Source organism: Diadema antillarum, unplaced genomic scaffold (assembly GCF_040938485.1).
Source record: "Diadema antillarum isolate AM-2024a unplaced genomic scaffold, OU_Dant_1.0 seq00001485_RagTag, whole genome shotgun sequence".
NCBI classification, from domain to species: Eukaryota; Metazoa; Echinodermata; class Echinoidea; order Diadematoida; family Diadematidae; genus Diadema; species Diadema antillarum.
In genome coordinates, this window is record NW_027272224.1 from 54,239 (window position 1) to 72,406 (window position 18,168).

The following is an 18,168-nucleotide window of genomic DNA, read 5'->3' on the forward strand; positions in this document are numbered from 1 at the left end:
AGTTTAGCTTACCACACTCAAATTCGTCTGTCAAATCATCACAGTCGTAATTTCCATTACATCGCAATGTTGAGTTGATGCACTCTCCCAAGAGGCATCTGAAACCTCCATCGTCACATTCCCCTGTAAAAATATAAAGAAGAAAAGAAAAAAAGAAAATAAAAAGCCTACGTATCAGGTAGTATACACTTGCATGATTATTTGGGTTACAGTTCGTTATTCCATAGGTTCATTAATTCGAAAATGAATTAACGATCGCCATCGCAACGGTTCGTAATCCGAAAATGAATTAAGGTTCATTATTCCGAAATCTCCCTAATCCGAATATGTAGAAAAAGCTTCTTATTTATTTGCTAGTCCGAAAACGAAATAATTTGCGCATTTAAGGAAGTTCGTTAAAACGCACCTTTTTTCATTTTCCGATTACCGAACCTTCGGAATAATTATTCGTAAAACCCACTGAACGACCATCTTACATTTTGTAGGTTGACAGGGACTAGACAATTCTTATTATGTCACCATAATTAGATTATTATTCTTTCTTTTGCAAAGGTCTACGTCTACACTGTCAGCTCTGTAAGCCTGAACAGAATAACAGTCTATAGGCCTTTAAGAACTGGATCTTATTTAGAAATTAGAAATTAGAAATTCCCTCACTCCATAGTAGGCCTATAAGATAGCAAGGGCTATCTAATGTTTATCCTACCACATTTCTCCTTAAGCTAAGGCGACATACCTTGCTACCCACTGAAAATAAAACCACGAAGAGTCTGCAAAGACGCTACAAATAGAGCTTTGCATACTTGTGGTATGTTCGCTTTTTCTGTACTGTGGTACATAAATGACCCGTCTTATTTCACATAATTCACACAACCATGTTTGACAAACCTCGGACAGACGTATTTTCTTATCGTTGTGTCCCGCCTCAACTTTCAGTGGATGAGGCAAAATGTATATATATATATAATGTGTGTGTGTGTGTAAGTGTGTGTGTGTGTCTGTGTGTGTGTGTATAATCATTACTATAAGGAGTAGTAGTAGTTATCATTATCCTCATTATCATTATTATCATCATTATCATCATCATCATTATTGATAGAGGAGTTTTACACTCATCTGGATAGATGTGACTTACTGACAAAGAACTGAGATGTACACAGAAATATACTGATAGATATTTATTTTCATATCCAAGGTAGTCATCTTTGCTTAATAAGATTTATTCATTTGTATTCAAGACTTCACAACATGAGTCTCATTCTCCTAAATTTACCTCCCCGCTGGTGAAGATCCTCAACAAGTCGGTAATCACTCCCAATAGACGACTGACAGACGACTGACACGCAATGGCATTTCCTTAGTATACCAGTGTGTGATGATTCAGGATAGACACAATATTCTTAGTTCCTATGTACAAGACTATCTAATTGACATTTTTACAGGCCTTTATGAATATGATGAATATCTGTGATACCTGTTTCCGCTTCCGTTCTAAGGTAAAGAGAGAATCCACGGTGATCGACAACCTTGTCCCGAGTGTAATGAAGCCAAACAAGTTGTGAATGAGTTGGCAGTGGATCAATCGAGAAGCCCAGGTCACCAGACAGACGTGCAAGCACCTGGCTGTCAGGTGAGGATGGGGACTCGCCCGTCCCGATGGTTAGCACGTCAAAACCATATTCTGTATCCAGATACCCGAGGTTTACGATGATTTGGTAGCCGCTTACTGCACTGACCCTCCAAAGGAAAACTTGGTCCTTCAGTTCATTCTCAGGAACGTCAGGTGAATCTATGCTTTCAAAGCCGAATTGCCCCAAATAAATGTCGAATTCTGTTGAGTAGGAAGAGAATGATAATCACAAGCAAGTACAGAACCAGCGTAATTGACGAGTTCCTTCAAATCTTGTCATTGATCAAATATATTTTCATCAACACGTATACACTCTTAGTTGGTGAATAATGATGAGGTTAATTTTGTGTGTGATGTGGTGATATACCAGGCATCCCTTATTTCAGATTTTCTCTTGACTTACTACTGCCTTATCATCATGATCTTCAGTTCAGTTATCCGTCTCAACCACAAACCAGACAACATTCAATAAGTTTCATATCCTCTCTTCTTCCAATAGCATTTATCGGCTATACGTTTTTCTGTTTGTATAGCTTGCAAGCTATATGATTTCAAGCGCAAGTTTCCAACAAAGTCAGCCATCACGAAACACACGTTTAGACCACGTCTCGTGTTTGTAAATTAAGCTTCATTTGTCACCTGTTTAGCTAGTATTTCATTGTATAGTAAGAACAAAGCAAAAAAGAATATACATTGTCATAACTTTTCGTTTAGTGATATTAATTTTTTAATGCAAAAATACATACCTGTCTGTGACGAGATGTTAGTGAAACTTTGTCCTGTAAGTAAAATAAATTTCAAAAATTATAGGATTACAACTCCATCATTTCTCATTAAAGGAGACCTCCGGATGATTTTCAGATTTTTACATTTGATCAACTATAAATTAGTTATACTGAGGACAGAGTTTCAGAATTTGTCATAATTGGGATGAAGAATAAGAAGGTTTTCAAAATTTAAAACAAATTGCAATGAACAAGGATGATGACCTGGCAGAGTCAACATAAGAATGCATGAGTTGGGGCTCAAGGAAGCAGAACAAAAGAAGAAGGCATGCATAGATTATACACAGGTGAACTCGCAAGCAAGCGGTATTGTAATGGAATTACACTGATACATTTCTGAAATATGTGAACCTCCTATGTCATCATCCTTGTTCAGTGTAATTTGTTTAAGGTTTTTCAAACTATTGTTTCTCTGCTCAAGAACCATAATAAATTCCACATGGAGATGTCGATTTATGTACTACATGATGTGAAATTATGAAAATCATCTGGAATGTCCCTTTAAGTTTCAAGACAACGGCTGTCGAAAGTTTTCGGAATCTCGTCCACAAAAAGTGGATGATTGCCTCTGTTTGTCCTTTGCATTATCATTATTTTTTAGTATTACTTTACATTTTTGAACATTAGATCAAAAGTACACATTTTCCCTTTGGCTATTGCAACGATTTTATCTGCTTTTGCAGTTACAATTTCCTGAAATCATAGGTCAAGTCCTCTGAAAATAAGCTTTCGCACTTCCATTCACGTTGACTTCGTTTAAATAACAGCTTTCTTGTGTAGAAGCCTTTCTTAAGCGATCTTGCTTATATTCATTGAGGTATCTATACGTTTGTATTCGTTTCCGGATGACAAGGAAAAGTAATACGAGGTGTATTTATTCAATTCGAAATCGTCTTCCAAGACTGTGTTCTCCTTTGACCTTCTTAGAAAGACTGACATAAGTTTCTTCATGACGAGATATTACAGCCTTACAAAATACTCTAGGCCGACTACTGTATGTAAGTTCCTCTAGGGACAAAACACAATCTCCATCCAAACGTGACGCTGTTACGAGGCTTTTCATAATCACTGATAGTCTATCATTGCTTAGCCGTTTTCACTGAATTAAAGGAAAGTATCTTCTTGTCCTCGCAGCAGGTGTTGAGTGCATTTTTGTAGGTCACCTCACCTGTTGTGTTCATTGGTTCTACAGTAATGAGGAAGCCCACATCGGTGATTGTTCCATCACTGTCAAAGGTTATCCATGTCTGCTGTTCTGGTGTTACAACTTCACCAGATTCCCTTTGTCCAGTGAAGGTCCCCAAGATGACACCCTGAGACGGATCCCGTCCCGTACCAATGTTCAAAACATCGAAGAGAGGCTCGATAGACATGAAGACGATGTTAAACCTCGTCCCAAATCCTTCTGGTACAGCAATTGTCCACAGCTGAGAAACGTCCACGGGGTACTCAGCAGGAAAACCAAATGATGCGAGGGAAGTCGGAGCGCTTATTGTGAGATTATCTCTCAAATTATCTGCAAATCGCGAAAAGTTATAAATGAGATAAGTGAGGGTGGTTGCAAACAAAAGCAAGTTATCTTATGTGACATTTCTTGGATTTTCATTTACAAAAATTAGTAAGATATATCTATATCATTTGCTAAAATTATAGGCGTATGTCTCTCACTAAACTAATCTTATGAACGTACACAGGTCATGAGAAATCAAAACAATCACTGTTCTTTTGATTTTTATCACGAATGACATTAATGTTGATATTACTGCATGATACTTATACTTTGATAATGTAAAATAATGATAACTTCATGGCAGGATTGTCTTCAGCAAGTACATACCTCTCGATTTACTGCACTTTATCGCTTAACGCATATCTGTATATAGTACGTGAAACGGTGCAAGAAGGAATTTCTGTTACCATTGATTAGACATTCCGTAGCAAACACATAATCAAGAGCAATGAAGTCATCAATGGTGTAGTAAATTGTAGCTTCAATGATGAGCCAGCCTCCCTCTTGTGTAGTCAGCACGGTCTCCCCCATCATCCAATCCGTGGTACCCCTAGTTTCAAGCCACAGGGGCTCGGCATTGACAATGTTGGGTTCGTCTTCTCGTAGAAAGAGTATACTCAGAGTGCCTACGTAAGAAGAGCTTAATCTATACCGGAAGGTGAGACACAGATGTTCTCCGCCTGGACGCGGTTGAATCTTCGGACTGATGATTCGCGCCTCTATATCCGAACTAGCATAGTATATGAAACCACCTGTAAGGGATTAAGATAGCAACAATAATATGATGAGGAACTATTCTGAAAAATATAGCTACAGTTTCATTTTTGACAATTCCACTATTCAGAAAAATAGAGCTACAGTTTCATTTATGACAATTCCACTCCCTTACAAAGGGTAAGCAAAGCAAACCAAACGCCGTAAATGAAGACGATGTGATGATGTATGCATTATAGTCCCTCAAAATGAATTCATCGCCTTAATAAGGGAGAACCATAATAATTAATTGTTTATGACGCGTATACATTTTTCTTCACGCAGTCTAGATATCATATCCATAGGCTATGACGTATTTTTCGTGGCACATGCAACTTGTATACTTTTTTGCCCCGAGGCAAAAATCGCTTCATTGATAATTTTTACTTGTAAATTTGGTGTTCACTGATTGGCTGACATCAATGGAGCACATTTGTCAAAGTGGAGATCAATAAAAAGTATCTGTGATTCGGTAATAATGTTGATTTTGTCCAATTCTCTTTCATTTTAATGCAGTTTTTACTTACTGGAGGTTTCGGCTTAATATGGACATAGAAATTATTCGATATTTTCATGCTATGGCTAATCAATACGGAGATCAATCGGAGAATCAAATACAATGAGGATACCTTTTTACAACTGGAGTTTGATTTTATTCCGAAGATATATTTCATTCGGTAACATATTTCAAGTAAAACGAATAATATTTTTTTCGTGCAGTACATGAAATCTCTCCCTTTCTCTTTGCATGGATATACTTTGTCATATATGCGTTCCTGCGTGCAGTGTGTGTGTGTGTGTGTGTGTGTGTGTGTGTGCATGTGTAATTTGTCCTCCTGTAAGCCCAAGTTCTCACCATCAGAAACATTGCTGTACGACCAATCAGAGCCATCTGACTTCATTTGCTGCCACCCGCAAAGATCTTGATCAAAATCACAAGATGTGCCATACTGAGACTGGAGCGGTTGATTCTTTGCCTCTGTGAAAAACATAAATTTAGAAAATCCATCCGGATGGACAAAGGTATTCTAATCAATTAACCATTTGAAAATGGCTAATTCTAAACTTCACATAAAGTAAATGACAATTCATTGACATAAGGACGTCATTGGAAACCATGACAAAATCATAATATATCTCATTCCTTTACATGTTTCAAACGATGTCAGAGACTTAAAATGAAGCTACGCCTCTGAGAAGGAGCTACATGTATTTCTATCATGTTTGGACTACAAGTTTGGAATTTCTAACATGAAAATATGCTTCTGTAAAGGGGAAAATAAATCATTTCACCAATTCAACGTGTACCGATCTTTTTGCTACAACAACAAAACAAATAAGAAAATATCAATAATCATCCTATACAAATGTCATGATTATTCACTTGGCTGTGGTAACGTCGGTAAAATCTTGTTGGAGAGGTGGTGGTCTATTAACTGTAGACCGTCTTATTAGCTCTTAATTGGCTAAATCAATATGAAATCGAGTCTATTGAGGTTTTTTGTCTTTTGTTTCTCGTGTTATGTCGTTGCAATATTTTGGTGTCTTTTTGCCATTTAGTGCTTCTTTTTAGATAAGATTTGTCAAATATGTGACTTGAAACTAGTTAAAAGGCAACAAAAGGAACAGGAATAAAGAAAATAATGCCCTGACTTCTTACTACAGCGGTAAATGGTGATTGTGATAAAGTCTTTTAATCATCAAAATACAAGGTATAAAAATATACATCCAATTCTCTGGAGTTCTCTTTGTTTTTGTTTTTGTTTTTATTTTACTTATCAATGTGTCCAAAATAATGTATTGATAAATGCTTCGACAAGGCAATTTGAGTAATACCCTTACCATTACAGGGGTACGAGGTTGATGCAGGAGCACACGAACAAGAAAACCCGCCGTTATCGGGGTAGCAGGACGTTACATTGTTGCCACTGCAAGGCTGGTCGGAGCAGGTCAATCCTAAATGTTCATGGGAACAGCATGTCAGTATTGCATAATTGTTACCATTATTCGTTGGCGTAGATCTAAAATAGGAAGGACAAGAAATTGAAGTGTACATTGCGACAGAATGCACGGCTTTCCAGGAACGTCTATTTCAACGTGAGTATGCACGCAAATATAATTCCAGGGAGGTGTGAGACAAGGAGAAGAAACAAGTCTCTCCTTTGAGCCATGCTCTGTGCCTCCGAGATACTATATGTGCGCTCTATCGCAGGTGTTAATAGATTGCTGTGACAATTTGTGCCGCAACAGCCGGCATTTCTGTTTAGGTATGCAAGATTCCTCAATCACAACAAACCGAGCAAGCAGCAGTTCGCTGTTCCTTTTAGCACTTTTTGTAGCCATTATTTATAGTGTTGTAGAGAGCAGCACATGCGAACAAGAATCATTGTATCATTGTAGTTCTTTAACTGTAAGACCTATACTAAACATGCAAAAATACAGATTAGCCAATCACATAATCTGAAAGACTTCATATTCTCGTATTCAACTTTGCGAACAAAATTATGTAGAAATGTGCGCAAGACAGTTAAATCTTAACCTTGTAAAAGATACTAATATTCCTTTTTTTTTTCAGTCCTGGGGTATAGATAACAAGAAGATTTGAAATAAAAAAGTGAAAGAATTTATACCATAGCATATTTCAAGAAAGTTCCGTAGAGGATTTCAACAATTCCTCTGAAATACAGCTTAAAATTTTAAAGTCAAGAACCTCTTCTTTGATCTCCATAGCTGCGTTCAGACGAAGATAGTTTTGGTCGGAGTAACTTCGGAGGAAGGGTCGGAGGAAGGTCGGAGAAAAGGTCGGAGTAGTGCCCGTCTGAACAGGATCGTGGTAACTTCCTCCGGTCGGGGGAACTTACCATGACCTCTTCCTCCGACCAAGATACTCCTGAGCTTTTTTCAGGAGTATCTCGCTACCACGACTAGCCGGTCGGAGTAAATTGCCCATGCGGACAGACCCTCGGAGTATCTATGACCTTAAGACCCGGTCAAACCGCCAGAACTTTGCTGGAGCGTTCCTGGAGCGGTGAAAAAATTCATCACCGCTCGTAACCGTTCACCACCGTTTAACAGAAGTTGGCCCCCGTTAAGGCAACGCCGTATACGCTCGGCCACCGCTGATGGTCCCTCCTACCGCTCCGAAAGTTTTGAGCTGCACAAAATATTGCGAGCGGTGAGGAGCGGGTAATTTTCCGCTCCGGCAAAGTTCACCACCGCTCCAACAACGCCCAGTCAAAGTTTGGCACCGCTAGACGCAAGTTCGTGGACGCTTGGGTCCGCTAGACCAACGCAGAAATCCTGAACACTGGACCACTGCTGCTTCGCCGCCTTTGCCCGGGCGGTGATTAAACGTTGCACAAACTTTGGTGGAGCTGTTGTAAGCGTTTTACGAGCGGACACGGGATTGCTGGAACGGTGTTGGGCGTTGAAGCAGCGATCCATTGCGGTGATGAACTCTGGTTTGGCGTTGGCATGGAGGTGTCGGAGCGGGACCAGAATTTAGCTATAAATACGGGGAGAAACCAGGAGCCCATTTGTGACTCTGCACCTCAAAACAAACAAAAAGTCGCCAGACATAAATTTTTAGTTAAGACCATATTCTAAAAGAGCAGACTTTAAGCTTTAAAATGATGTATAACTCAAATCAAATGGACTCTCCTAACCTATCTAAATATTGGAAAGAAAGCACAAACTCAGGAAAAGTGTGAACTGAGAAAAGAGGCTCTGAAGTACAGTGTCTATTCAAGCGCTTAATCTTTACCAAACCGTGCTGGCTGTGCGATGAATGGGACAAAAAACAGAAAGTAAACCACCAGAGTCTACCAAAAATGTTCGAGGTAAACTGCTTAAAAAGCACACTTTCCTGCCCGTTTTACGATACCAAATTTAGCATAATGTAAAAGAAGACCCGCTCTTTCAGAAAATATGAAAAAGTCAAGTTCGGCTAGGTTGACCCATTTCACTCATTTTCCGTCCTCATGCAAAATCAGTGTGTGCGACTTTATGTTCGTTTTGAGGTGCACGGTCACATTTGGAATTGAGCTGCCGTTGAGTGCAGGCCTCATTTATATCGAATTTGCTCAAATGTTGAAGTAAAATACATAACAGTATTTTTTCACAATTGTTGAATATTTCTTGACACAACCAGTGGGCCACATATATTTACCTGACTCCATTGGTTCAGCTGCCTGCTCGGTAATGATCTTCTTGGAGGCTGCTGCCTTTCCTTCTCCAGCCTTCCTCTTCTTTTGTCCACGTGGCATGATGAACTTCAATTATCGACTTCTATCAAAAATCTATCAGAACTTCTATCGAAGCGATCCGTTCAGTTCCGTAGTCAAAAGCGGTATGCCGCTAAACCAACGTTAAACCCCCGCCGAGCCAACGCCCGCATGCGCAGAACGCCGCTCTATCAACGCTCGCGTCACCGCTACACCAACGCTAAAGCAACGCCGGCTTCAGCGGTGCGCCGCTAAGGCAACGCCCGTGTTTTCGATTTTTTTTCCCCCCATTTTGTGCGCGGTGACGAGCGTTGTCGAAATTCGGACCCCTCTCCCTACCGCTAAAGGAACGCTCCAACAAAGTTCTGGCGGCCTAGGTAAAACTTCCGGAGGCAAATCGCAATGTTGACATTACGAGTAGGCCGGGTCTACACGTGCTCGTGCAGTACAAGTAACCTAGCCGGTCGCAACGAAGAAGTTAGCGCTCAGAAATTCTCATCAACAAGAATGGAAAAGACAAATGCCGCTGGTTTAAAAAAAAAATCGTATGGTCGTATGCGCGGCGCTATCACTTCCGGAAGTTACACCGACCCTCCAGTGTGATCCCCTCGAAGGCCGTGGTAAATTGGTCGGAGTTTCTTCCCACGACCGTCGTGTGGACACACGGTCGTGGTAAGATAAGTATTAATTTGAAATTTAATTGCTGTGCCATAACATTTTGCTCCGACTAGAAATACGTCTGAACATGGCTCATGTCAAAAATCTAGGGAGGAGCGACTTGGAGCATGGAACATCAATTCCAGTGGAATGCTAAGTAGTAAATTGTCTTTTTACAGAACCTACGCATAAATTTGCACAGACTGGGAAAAGATTCCTCTCCTTCCCTATCACCTCCCTGGTCGCCTGGTCATTCCTATTCCGCGCTGTATAATAACAGGAAGGGGCGCTGGCATGCGTCGAATTTCCTGATGAGGCTGCGGAACATATGAGAGCTTTTCTACACCTGGTTAAAATGTTATAAATATGCAAACCATTCAAACTGGTTTCTAAATATGATATCTTTTATACATATGAACGTAAAGTAGTCCATGTTCTATTCCATAAGAATACATATCTTCGATGAATTAGTACGGCTGTTTAAGTAAATAAAAAAGCAAATAAACCTGGTGTTAAAGACGACAGTTTACAAACAACAGGAAATAGGAGAAAACCAAGGCCCATATGAATCAAAACCTCACCATGTTCATTAATTGCCACGAAGCGTGCAAAGAACCCTCGGTAGGATTCGCTTGAAAAAGACAGCAATCTCATCCAGACAGTTCTGCTGTTAATGCGATAATAATTTACGAGTTCAGATTGAGAACTCGCAATCATTGACGATGAATTAGTGCTATCCTCTCCTATCCCGAATGATAAGACGCCATATATGCGATCGATGTCTATAAAGTCAATGAAAATGTCAAGCGCCGAAGCATCAGGCGTTGAGATGATCCAAACTTGATCCACATAGCTTGGGTAATCAAATGGCCAGTTTGGAGATGTGATATTAGCTGTTGCTCCTGACAAGACTTCGACGAGGACTGTGTCAACTATAGAATTCAAAGCACCGTAATCAAAACAAGAAAAACAAACTCTTCTTACACTCAGAGTAAAACTTTTTCATTACTTGAATGTATGTAGTCATTTACTGAAAGAAACAACATGCTAAAGCAATTATATAGGTTGTTTGTCCCCCTCCCACCCCACAAAAAACAACAACATTACAGATCCCAAACAACGAACACATACGCGCGCACGCCCGCACTATACACGTCATCGTCGGTTCTTAGGGCTCCTTGAACGGAATAGGGATATCATTTCGTACTGAAATGTGGGGATTGAATTTTATTAGTTGATGGCTATTAACACACACACACACACACACACACACACACACACACAAAACACTCAGTCAGGTCAAGAAAATCTTCCCTAGTATAATGAGTCCGTCGCCACAACCACTTTAAACAACCGGTAATAAAAGACAAAATAAGCAGGACATCAGTAGCTATTTGTAAAGCTAAAGAAGCTGAAAACCCTTCAACAATCATAAGGAGAAAAGAATACTACACATGTCACATTTACCTGATTCGTCTCGCGGCGTAGCATTTGAGATGAAATCCCAGTAACCAGACACATTGGTATACACCCCAGGATAACTTTCTCTGCCGCATCCATAGCCGAAACTCGTGATTCCGACAAGGTGGAAACGACCGTCACCGTCTTGGCACTGCAAAGGCCCACCCGTGTCACCCTGTGTACGGCACGTTCACAGTAACAGGAACACAGCAGACAAACAAGCACAATTTGGTAGAAGTGCCGCATTTCTTCGATTTTGCCCTCTTTCGTGTGTATGTGTGTGTACTCGTAGCTACTGTATTCCTATATATTGTTTATGAAGTGTTTTGAAATAAACCTAGAGAGCCAGGTTTTCCACATGGAACTTGTTTGTCTCGATTGTAAGAAGGGTCTTGCAATCACATGAATAAGATTTTGATATATATTGGCATGCATACATACGTATGTGCCTGTATTAGCATGTTATGTTTCGCATGATACATATTGAAATAAACGCAAAATCCATGTGTGTCACTTGACCTACAAGCCATTCATACCTGCTGATTGAACCAGTGAAAGACAGAAGATACTATTATTAGTCTATAATAGTACTATCAACTAGGTTACGATAAGGAACAAAGGACTATAAGTCCTACGTATAAATCCCTACATTCCCGCACACTTCACAGCACCACATTTGATTACGTGATGTTCATATAATCCGACTGTCATGAAAATGCAAAGTGCCTTCCAGTAATCGTAGGTGCGTGGCACTGATTCGGCAGTCCATAGTTGGAAAGTGATATTGCACGCATCGCCTGGTGTGTTTTGGCAAATTTAATAGTGTATACATTGGCGTTGAAATCTTAAAGTATTAGACAGGGATGAGTGATTCTTTCCCTCTTCTAACCCGGGCTTCTAACCTGTTGAATAGTAGCTGGTTTTGCCACAACACACATGTATCATAGACAGCTGCCCGAGTATATTTTGGACTATGTGATAGTCTCCAGTGGGTTTAAAGGGTCCCTGAAATCCAAATGCATGTTGATTTGTGTTGATTTATGATACCCTCAACATCACTTTTGCGGTGAAACGAATATCTAGAAACATTCCATATATTTCTAATGATTTTTTTTCTTCTATTTTTCTTCAAATTACTTAGGAACGTCCACAAAAAGCCTTCCAAACCAATATTCCTCTAATGACCTCATCTGTCAATCATTGCTAAAGTAGTGATATGTTTAACAAAAGACATTGGAATGCTCCTTCCCCTCGACGCAGCATAACTTGCATGTTCCCTCGCCATGTCTTTTGTTAGTCACATTAATATCACAGAAAGATGTTCTTTCTCTTCCACTTACCTGACACGTATCCCTGGCACCGGAAACATGGCCTGCGCAAAGCATGCTGGCAGTAATATTACGGTCACTGTAATATGATCTACATTGCTGACGATCAAACAGCTCCACGGCAGCTTCTTGCATGGTATCAGTCACGTGACCACCTACCAAGATACAATGATAAATCACACTCGACAGATTATGCTCACAGTGCCATGGTAGAAGTCAACACGTTAGGCATGTTTGAAGACTAAAAAAAATTGTGTGAAACTAGTGATACCAGGAGGAACAAGACAGAAAGAGAGTGGAGCCAGGGAAGGGATGAAAAAATCCCCAGTTGGGGGAAGACATAAAAAAAAGGTGGGGAGGAGGAGAGTGGTGGTCAAAGTAGCGTAAAATGCCTAAGGAATGGGATCTATGTCAGTGAGATCAACCGCAAAAGAGAAGAAACTCATCAAATATACTTGTCAAAAATATTTCCTCGCAGATTACATGTCAGATATGTATCAAACTTGTATCTATAACTTCACAAATTTGGATCGAGGATTATTGTGAAAATAAGACAAAGCATTTCGATAACATTACTTTGACGATTTTCATGAACAAATGAATATCCTCTTGTCTCCTCGCGGTCCTCTATAATCAAAATGGGAAGGATTTTACCAGCAGTAAATTCTGTGAGACGAATGAAATGCGTTAGGCATACCTTCAGCGTTGTGTCCCCATCCAGTAATGTGACATGAGACGTAGGGCATGGTGCTACCGAGCTCTTCCAGGCATATTGGTCTGATGTAATCATTCGTGAACTGTACTCGGTTCTCGAATATAACCACAGCGATATCATTGTCGATCGTGGTGCTGTCGTATTCTGGGTGGATGACGGCAACAACATCCCTTTCTACGTGAGACGGCGATGTCGTTGACAATTTCAAGTCCCCGAGAACGGCTGATTCAAATTTATCACTGGAAAAAACAAACAACAGAGAGCATGCGGATTATTTCTACTATTACGACAGCGTCGTCGTTCTTGAATAGTTGAGTTAGCTTGTAATATGTAAATATGATTTTCAACGGAGGGTATGAAGGGGAAATTTTAAGTCCTTTGATTACTTGACCCTGGGAGGTATGCATGCATGACTGATACTCATTATGCATAGATATAGACGTAGTGACATTGCGACACAGAAATGAATTCAAAATTTTCGTAGATGAGTTATAAAGATGAAACTTTGTACCTTCTGAAAATCAAAGAGATCGTAAGAAATACATCCCCTCTTTTTTTTCTTTTTTTTCATTTGATGGGTTTCGATCTTTGTAGCCGTCCGTCTGTCTCTACTTGGCCACTCTTTCAATCTTCTCATCGTTAGTTAGTCCTCAGTAATTTTGCTTTGACTCAATGTAAGGTAACCTCAATTCAACCTATTCTGGTCATACGCAGATGGAGAATAAAAAATGGAGAATGCGCTCCTACACGCAGTGTGCTGCGGTGATAGCTCGGGTCTCACTGATGACTACGGCTGCGCAGCGATGGACATTAGATCGGTCTCTCAATGACACCATCCAGGGCCAATCTCCCGGTTGGGTTGCCGACCCGCCGATGATGCGGGACTGTGTAGGTTGGCTAGCTGGTCGAAAACCGCACTCCGTATCTGCTCCATCCATTTACAAATTAATATACAAACAAACAAACAAAATAACAAATGTGCATTATTCTACATTAGTACACGCAACTATTATGACCAAATTTACGATTTTTTTTTTTTGCCCAACAACCTTATCCAACAATCTGTCTGGTGTAATGTCTCTAACTTTATCTGGGTAGTCTGTCGACGGTGAACATGCATACCTAAGCGCATTTCTTATTAGGTGATCCGAGAATCCTCTCGGATCACCTTCTGTATCTGTACTGATTCTTTGTTCTTCTTCTTCTTCTTCTTCTTCTTCTTTATTTCTCCGCAAAAGTTGTGTAGAGATAAGCTCAGAAAGTGCATTGCCTATGAATGTCAAACTTATACCATATGTGTATCATGTCCCAAAGACGACATGTCAAGTAAAATCGTAGTGATCAGTCGACCGTGACGTCACTATGACGTCATTATATGAAAACACATTTTCAATCATATCTCATTAATGGAGTGGAATTTCTCAATGAAATTTACGTCACATAAATTTCAATTCAAGGGAATTCTACCCATATTTTCAGAATTCCTCGCATCGTAAAGACGTGCGCGTACGCGCGCGTTGAAATATTTGTATGCTCCAATCAAGCTCAAATTTTTTTTGCATACGTTTCAGACCATTTGGAGCATTTTTTGAAAAATTGAAAAAATTGGACGGACGCGTACGCGCGCGCACATATACGCACGTACAGCTCATATGCAACAGAAATTTCCCGATTTTTTACATTTATCGGATGTCTGAAAAGTCAAGGAATATTTCTAGCAAGTTTCAAGTCAATCCGACTCAATATGACGTCATACGGGACTGTCAAAGTTGAAATTCCGCGCGCGCGTCAATGGCGATATACAGTACAACAATGCCCCAAAACCGCCAATTTTAAATCCGATTTTACTCGTCAGGATGGACGGTGACCCCCCATTTTCTTTACATATTCTGAAAGCTGATGAGTTGTACATGTCAGTTTATGGGTTGGCGATACTGAAAAAGTCATTCAAAGATATCAAATTTCTTAATAAAGTTAAAAAAGTAAATTTTCAAAATGACGTCATCAAATTTCAAGTTCATTCAAGCATATCTCACTTTTTCTTTAATTGATTTACGTCCAAATTTCAATATGTTGTAGCTTATTAAATGGTCTTTCAGATATATAATAACAACAATTTGATTGGATGACGGCATCACCTCGTAAAAATGGATTTAAAGTAATCTTGTCAAATTTGACCAGTTTACGTGTTATCTCTATGGGAGTGCAGTTTTTCTGGAAATGAAAACTGACATGACTATCTTTATCGAGCACTAGCTCACTTATGCTTCGGTGAATTTCTCCCATATTTTAGTATGTTGTAGCTGAGACTTTGGGCTATCGTTAATGTGCCCTTCGTTTTTTCATACGGAGTCGGCATCATGCCCAAAAACTTGGTTGAAATTAAAGCTTATCTTCCATGTATTTTCATATTCCTTTCTTTCTGCAACTTTCTTTGCAATAACTCAAGAAAAACAAGCTCTATCAGCCCAATATTTTGCACATGTTTAGTTTATGTCACGTACATTATTTCATAAAATAACAACTACTTGATCGGGCACCTTCTTGGGTATGTAAATTAGGGTCAAAGGTCAAAAATGTTTCATCCTGTATCTTGGTTAATACATGTCTTATCTTTCCCATATTTTGCATACGTAAAGACCATGTTACAAGAATCATTTCACAAAATAACCACTTTTTGCTCAGACGCCATCTTGTCTGTGCAAAGTAGGGTCAAAGGTCATATGTACTTCTTTCTTTATCTTTATTATGACGTGTTATCTCTATGGGAGGGAATTTTTCTAGATGTGAAAATTGACATGATTGTCTTTATCGACGACTAGCTCAATTACCCTTCGGTGAATTTCTTCCAGATGTTAGTATGTTGTAGCCAATGTAATACTCTTTAAGTTTTGTTAATCAAAGTTTTAATCGGATGATGTCTTCACCACGTGAAAATGGATATAATGTAACCTTGTCAAATTTAACCAGTTTACGTGTTATCTCTATGGGAGGGAATTTTTCTGGAAATGAAAATTGACATGACTTTCTTTATCGAGCACTACCTCACTTACTCTTCTGTAAATTTCTCCCAGATTTTAATATGATGTAGCTGAGACTTTGGGCTATCATCAGTGATTCTTCATTTTTTCATACGATGCCGAGATCACGTAAAAACTTGGTTGACATCAAACTTATATTCGATGTATTGAGATATTTCTTTCTCTCTGCAACTTTCTTTGCAATAACTCAAGAAAAACAGCCCCTATCATCCCCATATTTGGCACATGTTTAGTTTATGTCACGTACATTATTTCATAAAATAACAACTACTTGATCAGACACCATCTTGGGTATGTAAATTAGGGTCAAAGGTCATAAATGTTTTAACCTGTATCTTGGTGAATACATGTCCTATCTTTCCCATATTTTACACACGCAAAGGCCATGTTACAAGAATCATTTCACAAAATAACCACTTTTTGGTCAGATGCCATCTTGGCTGTGCAAAGTTGGGTCAATGGTCAAATATACTTCATTCTGTATCTTCTTTATAGTGTATACCGAATTTGGTAACAGAGATAGCAGACCTAACTCTCTTTTCTAAATGAGAATCCAAATATCACACGTCCAATGTCTCTAAACACAGATGAAACCTATATGGTCATGCCTATTGCGATCAGGACTCGAATCATTGATTAAAAAAAATCGGATCACCTAATTTGTCAGTCTTGACAAATTCCAAGTCTAGTTCAAATTTCTCATTATACATAGTATACAAACATTCTTCCAACTCAGAGGACGCTTCTGTTTCGTTTTGCTCCGATATGCTCTGTTTTGTTTTTTATTTTTTTTATGGGAAAGCCAGTCGTTTTCATCCTGAGGTCTTTGACAAAGTATGTTTTGGGCAACCTTTTCGCATAACATATATTATTTTACCGTTTTTCTAATGTTTCTTGATTATGTAGACGAATTACTATCTCTGAATAAAGTTGCATGTTCTCAATGTTCAGAAAGCACTCACCAATAAAAACACTGCCAATATCAAGCGCAATGAAGTAGGCGTTATTACCAATGGCATCATTGAGAGCGGCATACACAGCCGTGCTGTCTGCCGGGTTCGTTGCGTTGAAGTCGAGATCCATGGTGGCTATCAAACTACCGAGCCTGATTTGGTGTGTGTATAATGGGTGTTTAATATCACATGGTAGCATTCTTAAGACAGAAAGTATACTATGAGAATACAATTTCGGTCTAAAATTTCAAAAATATTAACATTAAGGTTGCCTTAGTTACCTTTGAATGTACCCCCATACTGCATTTGAAAATATTTTGAATAGGAAGGTTACTTTGCACATTTATTTTTGCATCTTTATTGCCAATGAGATGCTCATTATTGCTTCTCAGATGATCAAATCGTGGTCCCCATAAACAGAAGGAACAAAAACAAACAAACAAAGCAAATTGAGACAAACCAAAACAAAGACGCGCATTCTGTGAGCACGCAGGTTTTCATCATGTTTAGATTCAATTCCAGTGAATATGGGTGGAAATTTTAAGTTCTTTACTTTCGGTATTAAAGTTGAAGTGCAAACTGTGGTGTGACTATTTTTTTGTGTCTGTTTATGATTTATCTTGTTCTCATTTAAGTTTTACTTTCTGTTTTTCGAATGTAAATTGCATGATCCATTTCTGCAAGTGGCTTTCGCTTTTTGAAAAAAAAAAGAAGAAGAAAGGGATAGTTAAACAACAAAGAAGAGCAACAAGAGAATTAACGATAATCTTATTGACAAGTACTTTTTTGGTAGTATTAATGTAAGCTGTCACGCTCACTTAGAAAAAAAAAGGGTTGTTTACTTACTCAGTTGTGTTCACTGATGAACCAAAGTACGCAAAATCGAAGGATGACATCACATTGTCAACCTTGTAGGATGAATAATAATAATATCATGAATATGCATTCAAGTTACTCGTGAGAAAGAAAAAAAACTCCATTCTCCACATTTTCAACTTCGTTGAGGGCTTGAATAATTGCAATGTATAGGTCCAGTTACATTATCGAGGTCTTGATATAATGCTGGAAAACAAGTTGAACAGAAGACTGAATACTGTAACAACAGCCAATAC

At 39.1% G+C, this 18,168-nt stretch overlaps 1 protein-coding gene across 4 annotated transcripts in view; it reads right to left on the reverse strand.

The window, feature by feature from the left end:
• LOC139709983 (uncharacterized) overlaps window positions 1–18,168 on the reverse strand; it is a 75,116-nt gene that overhangs the window by 37,458 nt on the left and 19,490 nt on the right. For all 4 annotated transcript variants that reach the window (XM_071621933.1, XM_071621932.1, XM_071621934.1 and 1 more), the window contains 14 exons: window positions 17,903–17,964; window positions 17,066–17,208; window positions 13,810–13,987; window positions 13,045–13,301; window positions 12,360–12,502; window positions 11,026–11,194; window positions 10,140–10,490; window positions 6,521–6,634; window positions 5,535–5,657; window positions 4,333–4,677; window positions 3,584–3,931; window positions 2,377–2,409; window positions 1,475–1,831; window positions 13–123 (listed from right to left, as the gene is read on the reverse strand). In XM_071621933.1, coding sequence (XP_071478034.1) covers window positions 13–123; window positions 1,475–1,831; window positions 2,377–2,409; window positions 3,584–3,931; window positions 4,333–4,677; window positions 5,535–5,657; window positions 6,521–6,634; window positions 10,140–10,490; window positions 11,026–11,194; window positions 12,360–12,502; window positions 13,045–13,301; window positions 13,810–13,987; window positions 17,066–17,208; window positions 17,903–17,964 — 2,734 coding nt within the window. The remainder of the gene's footprint in view (window positions 1–12; window positions 124–1,474; window positions 1,832–2,376; window positions 2,410–3,583; window positions 3,932–4,332; window positions 4,678–5,534; window positions 5,658–6,520; window positions 6,635–10,139; window positions 10,491–11,025; window positions 11,195–12,359; window positions 12,503–13,044; window positions 13,302–13,809; window positions 13,988–17,065; window positions 17,209–17,902; window positions 17,965–18,168) is intronic.